The following is a 17052-nucleotide window of genomic DNA, read 5'->3' on the forward strand; positions in this document are numbered from 1 at the left end:
AAAACATTGTGTTACATTTCCTTTTGTACTCATCTTTAAGTACTTAGTATAAACAATAGCGGTGGGGAGACTGCTGGGTGGGTTAGATCTGTACATTTGGCATTTTAGTACATATTGCCAAACTACCCATCGGAAAGAGGATGAAGATTTACAGACCTACTGACAATTAGTGAAAGTAACCATTTTTTTCTTCACATCTTCTCTGATACTCTGTTGGCTGGTTTTTAAAGTCTTTGCAAAATCTAGTAGAAAAAAGAAAATTCATTGCTTTTTATATGTTTTCCCTACAATTATCCACTGTAATGTGAAGTTGGAACTCTATAAAGGCTTAGTTAAAAAATTTTCTTTTTCATGCTGCCAATATTTACCTGCAGAGCAACCCATACAATAGTTATTTCTGTCAAGTTACTCCATTTTTAAAGCCCTGTTCCACAAAAAACATCATTTAAAAATGAGCCTGTGAGACGTGAAGTATGGCTGTGTGTGTCAGTCACCGACTGCTTCACTCTTGGGGTCAGCAAGCAGTGCTGCTCTCATTTTGCGCGTATTATTGTCGCTTTGCAAGCAGATACCACTTTAATTCTTTCCTCTTCCATAATCTCACCCACATGGACCTTGTCCTGTTTTTCTTTTCTCCTTCCCACGATTGTCAGTTTCCTAAGTGAGTACTAGAAAGTGAAAGTCTTGGAATCTTTTGTCAATTCATACATTTTCTGCATTAGCAAAGGCAGCCTGGCGAGAGATTTTATTTCTACTTTCGTCTTTGTTAGCACTACTCCATTGCCCTTCTTTGAATTCTCTGTTAATTTTTTTGTCCCTATTAAGTTTACTATAGGCCTACTCCTTGACCTTTGTCTACTCAGAAAGAAGTACTTTTCTTCAGGCTAGGAGGCACTTAGAACCTTCTTAAATGATCTCCAGTTTCACGGCCGTTTTCTTTTCCTTTTTAACTCTCTCCCCTCCTTATGTCCCTTACCTATTCTGAGTCCTGATTCAGTTGAAAAGTATATTTTTGACCAAAAGATATGATTTTTTTTTTTTGAGTTTTGCTTTTTTATTTGAATGGCAGAGTGACAGGGAGAGAGAGAGAGAGAGAACGAATGAACGAACGAACTTCTATCCTCTGGTTCACTCCCAGATGACCAGGCTGAAACCAGGAGCCAGAAGCCAGGAGCCAGAAACTCCAGCTGGGTCTCCCACATGGGTGGCAAAAGCCCACGCACTGGGGCCATCTTCGCTGCCTTCCCAAGCACATTAGCAGGAAGCTGGATCAGAAGCAGAGTAGCCAGGTCTTGAACTGGGCACCCCAAAATGGGATCCTGGCATTGCAAGCTGCAGCCTCACCTGCTGGGCCACAACGCCAGCCCCAGGATGTGATTTTGTAAGAGAGTAAACTGATTCTCCAAAAATAACAGCAAGTGCAAATTAATCCATCTTTCTTAAGGAGCTGAGAGGATAAGTAGTAAGATTGCGGGAATTTCTCTTCAAGCATGTAGATAGAATTTCTAAGTGTTTTCCTGTGCGGACTTGTTGCTGCCTACTCTTAGCTGAATTCCTGGGGTACTGTGTGAGCGGATGGCATGGATGTATTTGGAAGCAGTCATTCATGGCCTCTGGCCCCAGAGCAATCCTGGCTCCTGGATGGCTTAACACAAAAATATTATTAACTCCTCTCTCAGATTAGCTCTGCAGGACCTTGAGAAAGAAGAGATTTCAAAGAATGTTGAAAAGGCTTTGAAACTGTTTTGATTCACTTCATGTTGGTAGATACTGCTCTACTGGCATAAAGTTTGGGAGTCTTACAGTTACAGTATAGTATGATCAAATGGAAAGAGTGTTGAATTTGGGATTGAACCAACGTGGAATTGAGTTCTGCTTTTATCACTTACTAACTGTATGTCTTAGCCCTCAGGAAACATAGAATTTAGTAAGAAGAGAGATGTGAAAAAATTTCTCAGAAAAATGTTCCTGCCTTAAAGAGAAACATGGGTGCCTGTACAGAGGGCCATTGAAGTATCTGGTGGAGATAGGGAAGCCTTTGTGGAAGAGTTAGCTTGTTAGCCAGGACTTGAATGTTGAGGTCACAGGTGGGAGTGGAGAATAGGAGGAGGTGAGTAGGGCATGGGAATGTAAATCAACTTGGCACCGTGTTTGTGGAGTAAAGATGACCCGTATTGTTAGGACCCAAGGCCTGAGGAGGGGGTTGGAGATATGAACAGACGAATATCATTCATAGCATGAAGATTCTTGAATGACGTATATAAAGACGGCCTTTGTCCTGTTTACCATAGGGAGCCATTTAAGACATTCAAGTCTGAAGGTGCTAGTTGGGTCACATTGATGTGCATGAGCCACTTTGGTGTGGATGGACACATCAGTGTTGGATGAGCCACGTTGGTGTGCATGGGCCACACTGGCCTGCATGGGTCATATTGTTGTGGGTAAGCCATGCTGGTATGAGTGGGTCAGGTTGGTGTGGGTGGGTTATGTCAGGCTCCTTGGCTGCAGTGTTGAGAACAGTCTGCAGTGTTCCTAACTTTCATGACCCTCAGTTACTTTTTCTGTTAATGGGTTTATAACAATGCCTACCCAACTACTTGGGTTTATGAAGACTAAAGAAATTATGTATATTAAATGCCTGAAAGCTTTAAAGTACCTACAAAAGATTATTATTAGTGTTAATAATTTTTTTTCCTAGAGAAAACTTAAAATAATTTGTGGTTTTATAAATATTCATGGAGCAATGGTGAAGCAGGGTGCAAATGAAGGGGAGAAGAGGGGAAGGAAAAAAACCTGTGGACAGAGATGGGGGCTGGGGTTCTGTTGTCTGTGATTAGGCTAGCTTCATTCCCCAGGGTCCAAAAGTAAGTGATGGGTGGTATATTCTGGAATAATTCTTCATGTTAAAATGGTTGACAAGAAAGAAAAAAGACTTTGATCTCAGAACCAGTTATCTTTAAGTTCTGATAGTGGGAAACCAAAATTAGGTGTAAGGGGATTTACTTGCGAAAAAGGAGGAAGGCAGTTGGTTCCTATAGTTAATAAGGCTAGAGTAAATCCTTCCCAGATTAGTAGACACATTAAGGATATTTTAGCAGAAAATGCTGCCACACCACCCCTATGTTCCCTTCTTTTCCACTAGTTGTATCTAAAAGGTCTTTTTCAACAGCAGATTAGCCAGACGTGAGAGTTGTTGCCTGGTTGCCTTTCAGACTTTCAGGTAAAGGATCCTAAGGGAGCATGGGCACTGCCTGCTGGTCCAGCTACTCACGTCATGTGTTTATTTAAACATTACTTGGCTTGCCAGAAAACCAGAGAGATGGACTTAATATAACTCCCAGTGTTATTTTTCTTTCCAGGAAGGAGAACAGTTTGTGAAGAAGATTGGTGGTATTTTTGCCTTCAAGGTGAAGGATGGCCCTGGAGGTAAAGAAGCCACCTGGGTGGTGGATGTGAAGAACGGCAAAGGATCAGTGCTTCCCAACTCAGGTGAATGCAGGCGACTTCACTGTGGCACACGGACAGGTCCCCAAAGGCGTCGTCCAGAACAAGGTTCCATCAGTCTGCCCTGGTTTCCCCAGAGGGCCAGCTTTAGAGACACAGGACTTGTTAAATAGCCCACGAGTCCCTGGGAGCAGGAATGGGTCAAAGCTGCCTCCTTCCAACACAGGGAAGCCATCACAGAACTGATCTGAGGCCTTGGAATTAGACAAACGCAGGAAGGTGTTCTGGCCCTGACACTCTGATCTTGGACCAGTTATTTCACTTCTCTGAGCTGGTTTTCTGTGGGCATAATAAATGGTATCTATTCCGTGGGGTTGGTGTGGGGATGAAGTAGAGCACATGGTCCAGTGTGTGGTTTTGTGACCCCAGGAGACCTGTTTCTACTCACTGTTGCCCCTTGCTCTCTTTCAGATCTTTCTTGAACCCACTCATCAGCTTTTGACCTCATTGCCATGCCCAAATCTTGTCCAAATCACCAATGACTGCCACCTTGCAAAATGTGATCGATTCCTAGCCTTCCTGATGTAACACTTGGAGGTTTTCTTCTTACCTACCAACTGCTCCTTCCTGGCCTCTCTTGCCAGTCCCTCCTCATCTCCAGAGTTCTAAATGTTGGAGTGTTCCAAGGGTCAGACATTTCTGTGCATTCACTGCCTGAGGATCTCATCTGGTCTCATGCTTTAAAAATAGTCTGTGGGGCTGGTGCTGTGGCGTAGCTGGTTAAGCCACTGTCTGTAGTGCCAGCATTCCATATGGGTGCCGGTTCAAGTCCTGGCTGCTCCACTTGCAATACAGCTCCCTGCTAGTATGCCTGGAAAGTAGAGAATGGCCCAAGTGCTTGGGCCCCTGCACCGACGTGGGAAACTGGATTGAAACTCTTGGTTTTTGCCTGGCCTAGCTTTGGCTATTGTAGCCATTTGGAAAGTGAACCAGCGGATGGAAGATCTCTCTGTCTCTGTAACTCTGCCTTTCAGATAAATAAAATCTTTTTTTTAAAAGTAGTCTCTGCACTATTGAGTCCCAGATTTCTGGACACAGCCACTGAACGCCAAGTATATTGAAGTTTAATTGATGAGTTTGCTTTGACACTGAAGATGTGTTGCAAAGCTAATGTGGGAGACTGAACTCTTTTTTTTTTTTTTTAAGATTTATATATTTATCTGAAAGAGGAGAAAGAGAGAGAGAGAATAAGAGAGATATCTTCCATGCACTGATTCATTCCCCAGATGTCCACAATGGCCAGGGCTGAGCCAGGTGGAGGCCAGGAGCTTCATCCAGATCTCCCACATGGGTGGCAGGGCCCAAATGCTTGGGCCATCTTCTGCTGCTTTCCCAGGCTATCAGCAGGAATGTGAAGCAGCCAGGAAACAAATCAGAGTCCTTGTGGGATGTTGGTGTTGCAGGCAGCAGCTTACCTGTTATACCACAGTATCAGCCCCCAAGACTGAATTGTTGGTCCTCCTTCTCCCTTGTAAGCACATACTGCTCCCACTCTCTCCTGCTTCTTGGTAAGTTGCTCCTGTGTTCTTCAGACCAAAAACTTTGAAGTCATCTTTGGCCCCCTTTTTTCACACACTGCCATCTAATGTATTGGCAAATCCTGGCCTCCTCCACTCCTACCACCTGGTCAAAGCATCAACATTTTCTACCTGCTCTCCCTCCTGTGTCTTTGCCCTCACCAGGTTCTTCACACACAGGCCCGAGCCATGATTTCTTTTCTTTTCTTTTCTTTTTTTTTTTTTTTTTTGACAGGCAGAGTAGATAGTGAGAGAGAGAGACAGAGAGAAAGGTCTTCCTTTTTGCCGTTGGTTCACCCTCCAATGGCCGCTGCGGCCGGCACATCGTGCTGATCCGAAGCCAGGAGCCAGGCGCTTCTCCCGGTCTCCCATGCGGGTGCAGGGCCCAAGGCATTGGGCCATCCTCCACTGCCTTCCCGGGCCATAGCAGAGAGCTGGCCTGGAAGAGGGGCAACCGAGATAGAATCCGGCGCCCTAACCAGGACTAGAACCCGGTGTGCCGGCGCCGCAAGGCAGAGGATTAGCCTGTTAAGCCATGGTGCCGGCCCGAGCCATGATTTCAAAACTTAGATTGTGACCTCCCTCAGCTCAGGACCATCTGGTGGCTTTCAGTCCACTCCGAGGAAAAGCAGATCTCGCAGTGATACTGCATGACCTGGGCCAGTTTCCGGTCTTGTGATGTCTCCCCTCACTGAACTTCAGCAACACTGGCCTTTGTGTTGCTGCTTGAATATGCGATGGTCTTGGTGTGGGGGCTTTCTACTCTGTTGCCTCTGTTTGGAATTATCTTCCCCCAGAAGTCCTCCTGGTTTGCTTCCACATTTCCTTTGAATCTTTGCCCAAGTGTCACCTTGTCACCTTCTCATTGCAGCTTTCCATAACTACCCTTTAGAAATCACACCTCTATAACCATTCCCTATTGTTTTCTGCCTTATTTTTCTCCATAGCATTTCTCTCCCTCTGATGTGCTATGTGATATTTAAGTCATTTGTTTGCTTGTTGATCATCTCCCCACTCTGTGAAGGCAGAGCTTTTTGCCTGGTAGGTACACGGCTGCATTCCCAGTGCCTATAGTACAGACATGTGATAGGCTTTTAAAAATGAACAGCAGATAGTGCCGGCACTGTGGCGTAGTGGGTAAAGCACTGCCTGCAGTGCCAGCATTCCATGTGGACGCTGGTTCGAGACCTGGCTGCTCCGCTTCCGATCCAGCTCTCTGCTATGGCCTGGGAAAGCAGTAGAAGATGGCCCAAGTGCTTGGACCCCTGTACCCATGTGGGAGACCAGGAAGAAGCTCCTCGTTCCTGGCTTCAGATTGGCGCAGCCCCGGCCATTGTGGCCAGTTGGGGAGTGACCTCTCTGTGTAACTCTTTCAAATAAATAAAAAAATAAATCTTTAAAAAAATTTTTTAAAAAAACCAGCAGAATGAAAGAGTGGCAGCTGATAAGCATTCAGTAAGTGGAAGCTGCTTTGCACTGTCCCTGTTTCTTGTTGGAGAGAGCCTGGTGTGATTTAGAAACAGGATGATTCAGGACCAGCTTTCTGGAGGGCTTAAAGGCCATGACTCGTTCTTTTGGTTATTTGATCAGTCCAGTAAACCTTTGTAAGTAGAACAGTGAAAGTCAGAGCTGTATGTTAGAGGATGAAGCTGAAGCTGGTGCACTAGGCCTCATGCATTGGGAAGGGAGCAGTCGGGGCAGAGAGGAGCTCAGAGGATGGATGTTGCTGCTGTCTTAAGTGAGCATATGGGGGCTAGCAGTGGGAAGAGCGGGTGCTGTTCAAAGGCAGGTGCCAGCGGGATTTGAGGTGCCGTCGATGGGACCTGGAAGCTGTGGAGGAGGAGAGGGTCTGTCACAGATGGCAGAGCTGCCTTGTTGCTGTGTTACGGAGGGCGCTCTGGAGGCACGGGGAGGGCGAGTCTCAGCGTGGACTTTGTCTGACTGTGAAACATGTAGGGGCGTTTGGTAGAACTCTTGGAAGACAGTGTAGAGCTTGGAGGCAGGAGACAAAGTCAGGGGCCCTGCCCTGTGCACTGCTGAATGAGGACTTACTGAGAGGCTAGTGATGGACAAGCTGAGCACTGATAAGGGCAGCCATCTGCTGTGGGCAAGCATGGTTTGTTGTGGAAAGTTCCTACCCCCGAAATGAGTGGGCAGAAAAATGACTATGTTTGCATTCTGTGAGTTGCCTCTAATTTAAGGTGGCATGGAAGGAAAAGCTAAAGACTTTATCTGGATTCTAGCTTTTGGAAATAGAAAGACTTTTGGGAAATAAAAACAGTAGGACCAACTTTTTTTAATGTCTAAGCTTAATAGTTACTTAGTATTAAATTCTGACTTGGCCAGACAACTGTTAAGGTGATTGTTTAAAAAAACTTCTTTTCCACCTGTTTTGTTGTGTAAAGCTGTTGGATGGTTTCAGAAAAGCCTTGCTCCCTGTAGAGGCTCACTGCCCCATACACTGGTGTCCCATCCCAGACCTGAAGGGATCCTACCCTGGGACAGGGGAATTTCTGTTGAAACCGACACTGACTGGCAGCCAGAGCAGTGTTGGAATGTGCACTTACCCAGTAAAAGCCACCACTGGAAATTGCCAGCTCCTTTTACATCAACCAACAAATGACCATTTGTTAGAGATTTAGCTATGTTAAAGTATTGATATCCTGTCCTAGTTTGAACTCGCATCTTAAGGAGAATTACTTTTGGCATATACATAATATTGCGAGGCTTACTTACTGGTAACAAAGTAAACTTAAACATTCTCATTTGCATGTATTCTAAGAGTTTAGTAGTGATTATAGAGATGATTATATATGATTATATTATTTTTAGGTTTTATGCATTTTACATAATTTTTTAAAAGATTTGTTGGGGCTGGCACTATGGCATAGTGGGCGAAGCCACTGCCTGTGGTGCTGGCATCCCATATGGGCACTGGTTTGAGACTTGGCTGCTCCACTTCCAAGCCAGCTCTCTGCTGTGGCCAGGGAGAACAGTACAAGATGGCCCAAGTCCTTGGGCCCTTACACTCATGTGGGAGACCTGGGGGAAGCTCCTGGCTTCAGATTGGCACAGCTCCAGCCATTGTGGCCATTTGGGGAGTGAACTAGTGGATGGAAGACTTTCTTTCTTTCTCTCTCTCTCTCTCTCTCTCTCTCTCTCTCTCTGCCTCTGCCTCTCTGTTACTCTTCCTTTCAAATAAATAAATAAATCTTGAAAAAAAAAAGATTTGTTTATTTGAAAGGCAGAGTGACAGAGAGGGCGAGACACATCTTCCATCCACTAGTTCACTTCCCAAATGTCTTCAACAGCCAGGGCTAAGCCAAATCAAAGCCAGGAGCTGGAAACACCATCCAGATATCCTCCATGGGTGGCAGGAACCCAAGTTCTTGGTCCATCATTTGCTGCTTCCCAGGTAGATTATCAGGAAACTGGATAGGAAGCACAGAATAGCTGGGGTTTGATCCTGTAGGAGATGTGTATGTCGTGAGAGGTGGCTTCACCTCCTGTTCCACAACACCTGCCACTGTGAGCACTTTCATACATGTCTTTTTGTGTACATGAGTCCTCATTTCCACTGGACATATGCCCAGGGGTGGAAATGCTAGGTCTTAAAATATAGTAGTAGCAAGATCAAGTGTCTGGTAATAATAATATAGAATTATAAAGGAGAGAATGTTCCAACATGGGAAGCAGACTCATAGAATGACAATCACTTTAAATAGCACTCTGACCTCAGAATCTGCCCTTAAGGCATTCTGCTTTTGCCGAAAAGCCCATGAGAGCATTTCAGACATGGAAAACCAAGACGCTGTGGCAAAAAAAAATTTCCTACATGAAGGATCTCTGTGAGTGAGACCTCAGTGGAGAGAAGTGGTCATCAAAGAAAGATGTACTTTTCTCTGAAGGGAGGAGAGAACTTCCACTTTACTTACGGCCTTGTCTAAATACTGTTGGAGATTATGGATTCAAAAGGCTTCCATAGCTTTGGCAGCTCATGTCAAGAGCCCCTGGTAATCACTGAAGTTATACATGAGAATGTTATTTGTTAAATTAACAACAGGAGTCACTGTGCACTAACTCCTCATATAGGACCTCTGCCTTTAATGAGTTGTATTATAAGAATTAACTGCAAAATTTCTTCCAAGTTTTTCTTTTGTGTGTGTGTGTGTGTACACAAATTGTTGAAATCTTTAATTATTATAGAGTTGGTCTTCTGTGTATAAAGTTAATTGAAAATGAATCTTAATGGAGAATGGGACAGGGAATAGGAGAAGGAGGCGGGGTTGGGGTGGGAGTGGGGGTGGGAGGGCAGATATGGGGGAAAAATCACTGTATTCCTAAAGTTGTACTTAGGAAATTTGTACTCATTAAATAAAAGGTTTCTTTGGGGAATAAAAAGTATAAGCCAAATAGGTTTTGATGTAGGTGTACTGTTTTGTATTTCCTTCCATATTATATTATGGAGAGTTTCAGTTGCTCTGCTTTTGTTTGTGTATTTTTTGAGAGGCAGAGAGAGATAGATCAAGTGCTGCCATCTGCTGTCCCCCTCCCCACAACCCCCAATGCCTGTAGTGGCTGAAGCTTACCTGGGCCAAAGCCAGGAGCCAGGAACTTCCAGGTCTCTCATGTTGAACCATCATTGCTGCATCCCCAGGTCTCTGTTATCAGGAGACTTGAGTCTGGAGTGTGTTCTGATATGGGATACAGTCCTAATTAGGATTGTCACTGGTAGGCTGAATACCTACCTTGCTCCTATGCACTATGTTTTTTTTTTTTTCCTGAGATTTTATTTATTTATTTGAAAGCAGAGTTACAGAGTAAAAGAAAGACACACATACACACACACACACAGAGGGATCTTCCATCCACTGGTTCACTCTCCAAATGGCCTCAGTGACTAGGGGCTGGGCTAGGCTGAAGCCAGCAGCCAAGAGCTTCTTCCAGGTCTCCCACATGGGTGCAGGGGCCCAAGCACTTGGGCCATCCTCTGCTGTATTCCCAGGCCATTAGCAGGGATCTGGATTGGAAGTGGAACAGCCAGGACTTGAACCGGTATTCCGGACACTGTAGGCCAGGGCTTTAACCTGCTGCACCAAAGCACCAGCCCCTGTACTATGTTTTTGACAGTCTTTTGTATTGTCAATTTTTTTCTTTTTTAAAGACAGATTCCTTGAGGTATAATTTATTTGCTGTACAATCTACTCTTTTTAGGTGAATAATTATGTGAATTTAAACAAATGCAAACAGTTATGTAACCACTATCAAAAATCAAGATAACAGAGTATTTTCCAGCTTCCAAAGAGTGTTCTCATGTCTCCGTGTAGTTGACCCCCTCCCACTCAGACCCTAGCAACCACCACCTCAGTCTCTGTCCCTGTAGTCCCTGCCACCACCTTTCCCCAGTGTTGCACAAACGGAACCGTCCAGGGTGTAGGTTTTGAGCCTACTTCTTTCAAGAGGTCATCAGCAATTTGTTGTTTCTGCTGCCGAGTTAGGGGAAGTTCATGCCTTTGCCAGTTGATGCACATTTGATTTTTTTTCAGCTTTTGGTAGTCACGGCTAAAGCCATGATCAACATTCACATGCAGGTTTTTGTGTGAACATATGTTTTCATTTTTCTTGGGTAAATACCTAAGGGTGGAATTACTAGTTCATAGAGTGTGTGTACTTGTAGGTTTAGCTTTCTGCAGAACTTTCAGACTTTTCCATAGAGCCTGTACCATTTTACTCTAATATTTTTGCTGTATCAGGTTGACCTTTTAGTTGCTCCGTATTCTTGTTACTCTGATTATTGGCTTTTTAAAAATTCCAGCCGTTCATACTAGTAGTTATGTGGCGTCTCGTCATGGCTGTAATGTGCATTTTCCAGTCACTAGTGACGTTAAGTGCCATTGCATGTGTGCTGTTGACCATTTGGAGGACCTCTTTTGTACCATGTTCATTTTCATGTTGGATCACTTCAATCTTTTCTGTGTGGTAGGAGTCCTTTCTGTATTCTGGATACAAGTTCTTTGTCAGGTACATGGGATTGCAAATACCTTCTCCCCCTTACCTGACCCTGTTTTGAAAATAGTTTCATTGCAAATCAAATTATCACAGATTTAGTGACTTAAAACAGTGCTCACATTTATTGCTTCCCAGTTCCTAGCTAGCCAAGCTGGGTCCTCTGCACAGGGTCACACAAAGCTGGGTTCTCAACCAGGGACGGGGCTAGGGAGGGCTGTGTCCAAGCTCGCGTTTCAGGTTGCGGTGCGGAGAACGATGGCCTTGGTGTCTTGCCGGCTGTGAGCCAGAGTTGCCGGCAGCTCTTAAGGAACTGTGCCAGTGTCTGTAGAAGTTCGCGGCGCAGCAGCTAGTTTGTTCAAAGGCAGCGGGAGAGTGGGCCTGAGTCTTAGACAAGGCATTGAAGTCACAGGGATGACATCTCATCACCTTTGCCAGTCACACCAGAGGGAGGGGATTGTGGGAAGTTGTGAACACCAGGACGCAGGGGCGTGGGTGCAGCCTGCGAGTCACAAAGAGGTGTCCCAGTGTACAGATGTTTTCCCTGTACTTGGTAATTAAATCCTGTTTTTAAGCAAAGATGGCATCGTACTGATAGTTTATTTTGTAACTGGCTTATATAATGTCATAAACACCATAATTTGAACATTTTTTTCAGGTCAGTAAGTCTAGGTGAACATCATCTTTTTTTTTTTTTTTTAAAGATTTATTTATTTATTTGAAAGTCAGAGTTACACACAGAGAAGAGAGGCAGAGAGAGAGATCTGCTGGTTCACTCTCCAGGTGGCCACAACGGCAGGAGCTGTGCCGATTCAAAGCCAGGAGCCAGGAGCTTCTTCTGGGTCTCCCACGTGGGTGCAGGGGCCCAAGGACTTGGGCCATCTTCCACTGCTTTCCCAGGCCATAGCAGAGAGCTGGATCGGAAGTGGAACAGCCGGGACTTGAACTGGCGCCCATATGGGATGCCAGCACTTTAGGCAGTGGCCTTACCTGCTACGCCACAGCGCCAGCCCCATCATCTTTATAATGGCTGTGATGTATCCCATTACATGAATATACCATAACTTATTTAATCAGTTCCCTCTTATTAAATATTGAGGCTGCTGGTGGTTTTTGCACAGTTTGCCTGGTGTGCACCTCCCAACACTGCTTCAGGATTGGGTGAGTTCGTTGCTGTCAGTGGCTCTTGATTAAAACGTATGTGAAACTGACTGCTCTCCTTTCCCCCCTCCTTCCCCACGCTCTGTTTTAGATAAGAAGGCTGACTGCACGATCACCATGGCCGACTCGGACTTACTGGCCTTAATGACCGGTAAAATGAACCCTCAGTCGGTAAGTGAGGGAGCTCACCGTCTCCTGCCTCCTACCCAGATGTGCAGAGTGCTCAGCCCCACACAACTCTGTTCCCCAGATGTTCACAAATGACAGATGTCTGAGGAGCAAGCTTCGTGCTAGATGCTGTCCTGTGTGCCAGGAGAGGCCAGATGGAAAAGAAATGGCTCCTGTGCTCAGGGTGTCTAGTTTGGTAGAAGGTGGATCTATAAGAGATATGCAGGTCTCCAAAATGCTCATGAAAAAATGGAATTAAAAGCTAATGTGAATGGCCCATGATCTTTCTGAAGCCCTGTTACAAGGATCCAAAGTGCCACACCTGGCTTGTGGTTAGGGGAGGGTAGGGGGAAGCAGCCACATGTCCCTGGGCCATCAAGGAAAGCCTCACAAAAGAGGCATCGCATGTGTGGGGCCCCAGGCTGACCCAGGGTTAGCCAGCACCTGTGTGGGGGTAGGAGCGGTCTGAACAAAGGCACTGTGACCTCGCACAGCGTGTGTCTTTGCCCGTGTTCTCCCCCGAGCTGTCCTTCCCGGACCAGCTGCCAAGAGGATACTGCTGTGGACTTGCTTTCACGTGGCCGAGGGGCAGCCCCAGCCCTCTCCTGAGCTGAGCGCTTGCCTGGTACAGTGGTCGTGGTGTGCCTGCCTCTTCCTGTTAGATCAGGCCCCAGAGGAACAGACCGCGGATTAGTAGTCTTGTGTGTGCAGAACTCAGCACAGTGTTAGACGCTTTTAGGTTTTCAGTGAACACTTGTTGGATTAAATATATATATATATTTTTAATTTTTGACAGGCAGAGTGGACAGTGAGAGAGAGACAGAGAGAAAGGTCTTCCTTTTGCCGTTGGTTCACCCTCCAATGGCCGCCGCGGTAGGCGCATTGCGGCCGGCGCACTGCGCTGATCCGATGGCAGGAGCCAGGTGCTTATCCTGGTCTCCCATGGGGTGCAGAGCCCAAACACTTGGGCCATCCTCCACTGCACTCCCTGGCCACAGCAGAGAGCTGGCCTGGAAGAGGGGCAACCGGGACAGGATCGGTGCCCCGACCGGGACTAGAACCCGGTGTGCCGGCGCCGCAAGGCGGAGGATTAGCCTAGTGAGCCACGGCGCCGGCTTGGATTAAATTTTATTTACCCAGAATTTATTGATACCTTGTGTGGATTTTTCTGGTCCCTAAATTGTCAAGGTTATTCTTAAACTCTGTAGCTGAACAGACTTGATATACGGAGCTTTCCATTACCAAAAAAGAAACTAAGGTATTTCTTTCCATTGTAACTTCATTGCTTTGTTGCCTCAGCCTGGCTCACAAGTCTGGGTCTTGTGCTTGTTATTCCCTCATGATTTGTGAGACTGGAGAGAACACTTGACCCAGACGGCCACTTGTGGTCTCTAAGCAAGTCTGCCTGCTTCAGCCAGTGCCGTCCTGGTCCTGAGTGAGGTCTGCATCTGTGATGCTTCAGCTGAGTCCACGCCGTTGGCATTGACATTTCCCCCACTGGGCCTGCTCCAGAAATCTGCACAGAACAGAGGCCCCCAGTGCAGGCATTGCCATCGACCCCCTGCCGCCGCCGCTCCCTGTGCTGCTGCACACGCAGTGCATGGCTCCAGCAGGGTGTTCGGGCTTCACACGTCCACACATCTCTGCTGCCCTCCTCGCCTTGCTCTGTGTTCTGCCCGTTTTCCTGCAGTACCTGTTAGCACCCAAAGGAATTAAAGATAAAAGTGGCAGATTTTCTATTAACGTGCTAATGCTCTTCCCTGTCACTCAGTAGAGGATTTGACTGGACATCATTAAATGCAATGGAAATTCTTTTTTTTTTTTTTTTTAAATTTTTGATAGGCAGAGTGGACAGTGAGAGAGAGACAGAGAGAAAGGTCTTCCTTTTGCTGTTGGTTCACCCTCCAATGGCCGCCGCGGTAGGCGCGTTGCGGCCGGCGCACCGCGCTGTTCCGATGGCAGGAGCCAGGTGCTTCTCCTGGTCTCCCATGGGGTGCAGAGCCCAAGCACTTGGGCCATCCTCCACTGCACTCCCTGGCCACAGCAGAGAGCTGGCCTGGAAGAGGGGCAACCGGGACAGGATCGGTGCCCCGACCGGGACTAGAACCCGGTGTGCCGGCGCCGCAAGGCGGAGGATTAGCCTGTTGAGCCACGGCGCCGGCCTACAATGGAAATTCTAATTTCAGTCTTGGGCAGTAGAGCAGTGTGCTCTCCAATAGGAAGCCCACTGAAGAGCACTGAGGGGCCAGATTAAAGTGGCCCCTACGTTTGAGTTCTCGAGGGCAGCATTTCATGTAGTCTCTATTGTTAGTAGATAACAAATAAATTTCTCTTTTAACTTAGAAAAGAGAAAGAAGTTTGGCTGCTGGTCCATATTTTTGAGTGACATATGTTAAATAGATTGTGTTCTGAGACATCTGACATTTACGTCATCAGACAGAAGGCTTTGTGCCTTATAGAAAGGAAATATTTAGTTTGTCCAGACAGAGGAGGGGGCAGAGAGAGGATTTCTTCATGCTCACCAGGAGGTGTAGGAACAGCAGCTCTGTGCGCTCCGTGGACAGTGTAACGAGCTCCTGACTCCCTCGTGCACTTGTTAAAAAGCCGGTCCTCCCAAACCTGGCCCATCTGGCCTTCCTGACTGTCAGAATTTAGTTGAAACACTGAGGTCATGGCACAAAGATGTGCTGTGTTCCCAAGTTTGCTATTTTTCTTAAAATTTTCCCCAGATTTTGTTACATGATAAATTTAGCAAACATCATGTGATCTAATCCCAGGCAGTTGTTAAATGGAATAAATTGTGGTTCTGTGCTTTGGATTGGTTTGATTTTTTTTTTTTAACTGAGCCAAAAAGTAACACAACGGCCTGTATCATGTAGACCAGAAAAAGAAAACCAACAGGGTGGTAGTTCATTCACATTGTGTTGAGCCCCAAGGGTTCCCAAGTGAGTTTTGTGTGCTTTTTCTCCTAGAAGCCTACTGAAAACACAGTTCATTTTCCCACTTCACTTGTAATGTTCTTAGACAAAACCGATGTGGCGTGCCCCCACCTGCCCAATGTGTGGGGAATGCAGCACCTCTGAGGAGGGCAGGTGAAGACAGGGCCGGTCTCTGAGAGGACGTGTGGACAAGGTCTCCTTTCAGCCGCTCGGGGGAAGCGTGGCTGCTGCACGGCCTCCTTGGGAGGAACCCGGTTCCCATTCTCACTGGAAAGCTGGGCTGTAGACCTGGATGAATCGATCTCTCAGGGCTGAATAGTCTAGAAACACCAGCAACCTCAAAAGAAAAGCCCCAAGTAACGAATTCTCTTATTTTTTCTGCAGGCCTTCTTTCAAGGCAAATTGAAAATCACTGGCAACATGGGTCTGGCTATGAAGTTACAAAACCTTCAGCTTCAGCCAGGCAAGGCCAAGCTCTGAAGAGCTCCCTTTGGCTGCTTCTGAAAATCAAGATGAGATTTGTAGATGTGTATCGATGTATTTTCATCACCAGAACTTACACTGAAATTACATATGGGCAAATAGTATGAAATAGATTTGTTTCTAAATGGGTGCAACCAATCCTGTCTCTCAGCACGGGGTCGGTAGAGCCCAGTGGGGTACTGCTGCTGTGCTGAAATGCAAACAACTGTGCATTACAAAGTCAACTGGGTGATTATGACTCGAAGTAAAACTGCTTCAGAATAAAATTAGGAGCAGTAAGAATCCAAAAACTATGTAAACAAAACTCTTATTTTGCTTGAAAATTATATTTAAGGATTATCCTGCTGAAGAGTCCATGTAAAAGGTTTTTATAGAAAGAACTAGAGAAGATACAATATGAGTAACTGGACAGTAGCTGGTGTTTTGCACTTAATGACCTCAATGAACTTCTCATTAATAGTTCTTAAAATCCTGTACTGGGATTAAAAAAAAAATTTGCATCATGCTAGCAGAAGCTGTATTTTGTTTCTGAATCAAAATAGAAGAAACATAATCAGAGTTTGTGGGAAAAATCTGTAGCTGAGCACTGACCTGTTTTTAAATAAAAATATTTTAAAATGGTTTCCTTCCTGAAAAATCAGTGTATTAGCATCATAAATGCTATTGTTAAAAGGAAGTGAACAAATAATGTTTGCTTTGAGATGCACAGTCTTCAAATTATATCTCATTAATTTAACAATTTATAAAGCTCTCAGTCCTTTGTTAAAATTCTCCTTTTTCACTTAGTTTAGTTTAAATAATTATCCATGTTTATCTCTTTTCCTAGCTTTTCTAATGCTAATGTTATTTCTTATACTTAATGAGACACAGGGTAAAATAATGCTTTTGGAAGAATGTTTGATAGAAAATTAAAATTGTTCTTCCTCATCCCCTTTGCTCGTGTTGTATGTGTTTCCTTTTTGCACAGGGTTTCTTAGACGAGGGAGAGGAGTGGGAGACACTGGGGGATTTGCAGGCTGAGTGCTCTCTGAACGTCACCCTCTGATTGCCTTGACGCCGTCACTGGTGTGTGACTGGGGAGGCGGTGCGGCATGTTGGAAAGGGGACGTGGCTTCTCAGATGCGTGTGTGCGAGATGTCTGCAGTGTTATGTCCTGGCTTTGGGGTCTCTTTCACTTGTTCGTTCATATAACAGGTGTTTTTTGAGCACCTGCAATATCCCGGGAACTCTACCGAAGGTCCCAGGCAAGGCACCGGAGATCATGGTGGGCTCTT

General features: G+C 45.7%; 1 protein-coding gene across 1 annotated transcript in view; it reads left to right on the top strand.

The window, feature by feature from the left end:
- The window catches only part of SCP2 (sterol carrier protein 2), a 96022-nt gene extending 79317 nt beyond the window's left edge, over window positions 1–16705 (top strand). The window contains exons 14-16 of the mRNA XM_062191352.1: window positions 3360–3489; window positions 12280–12359; window positions 15680–16705. Of these exons, the coding sequence (XP_062047336.1) occupies window positions 3360–3489; window positions 12280–12359; window positions 15680–15775 (306 nt within the window). The 3' untranslated portion in view covers window positions 15776–16705. The remainder of the gene's footprint in view (window positions 1–3359; window positions 3490–12279; window positions 12360–15679) is intronic.
- Window positions 16706–17052: the final 347 nt, after the last annotated feature.

Source organism: Lepus europaeus, chromosome 5, assembly GCF_033115175.1.
Source record: "Lepus europaeus isolate LE1 chromosome 5, mLepTim1.pri, whole genome shotgun sequence".
NCBI lineage: Eukaryota > Metazoa > Chordata > Mammalia > Lagomorpha > Leporidae > Lepus > Lepus europaeus.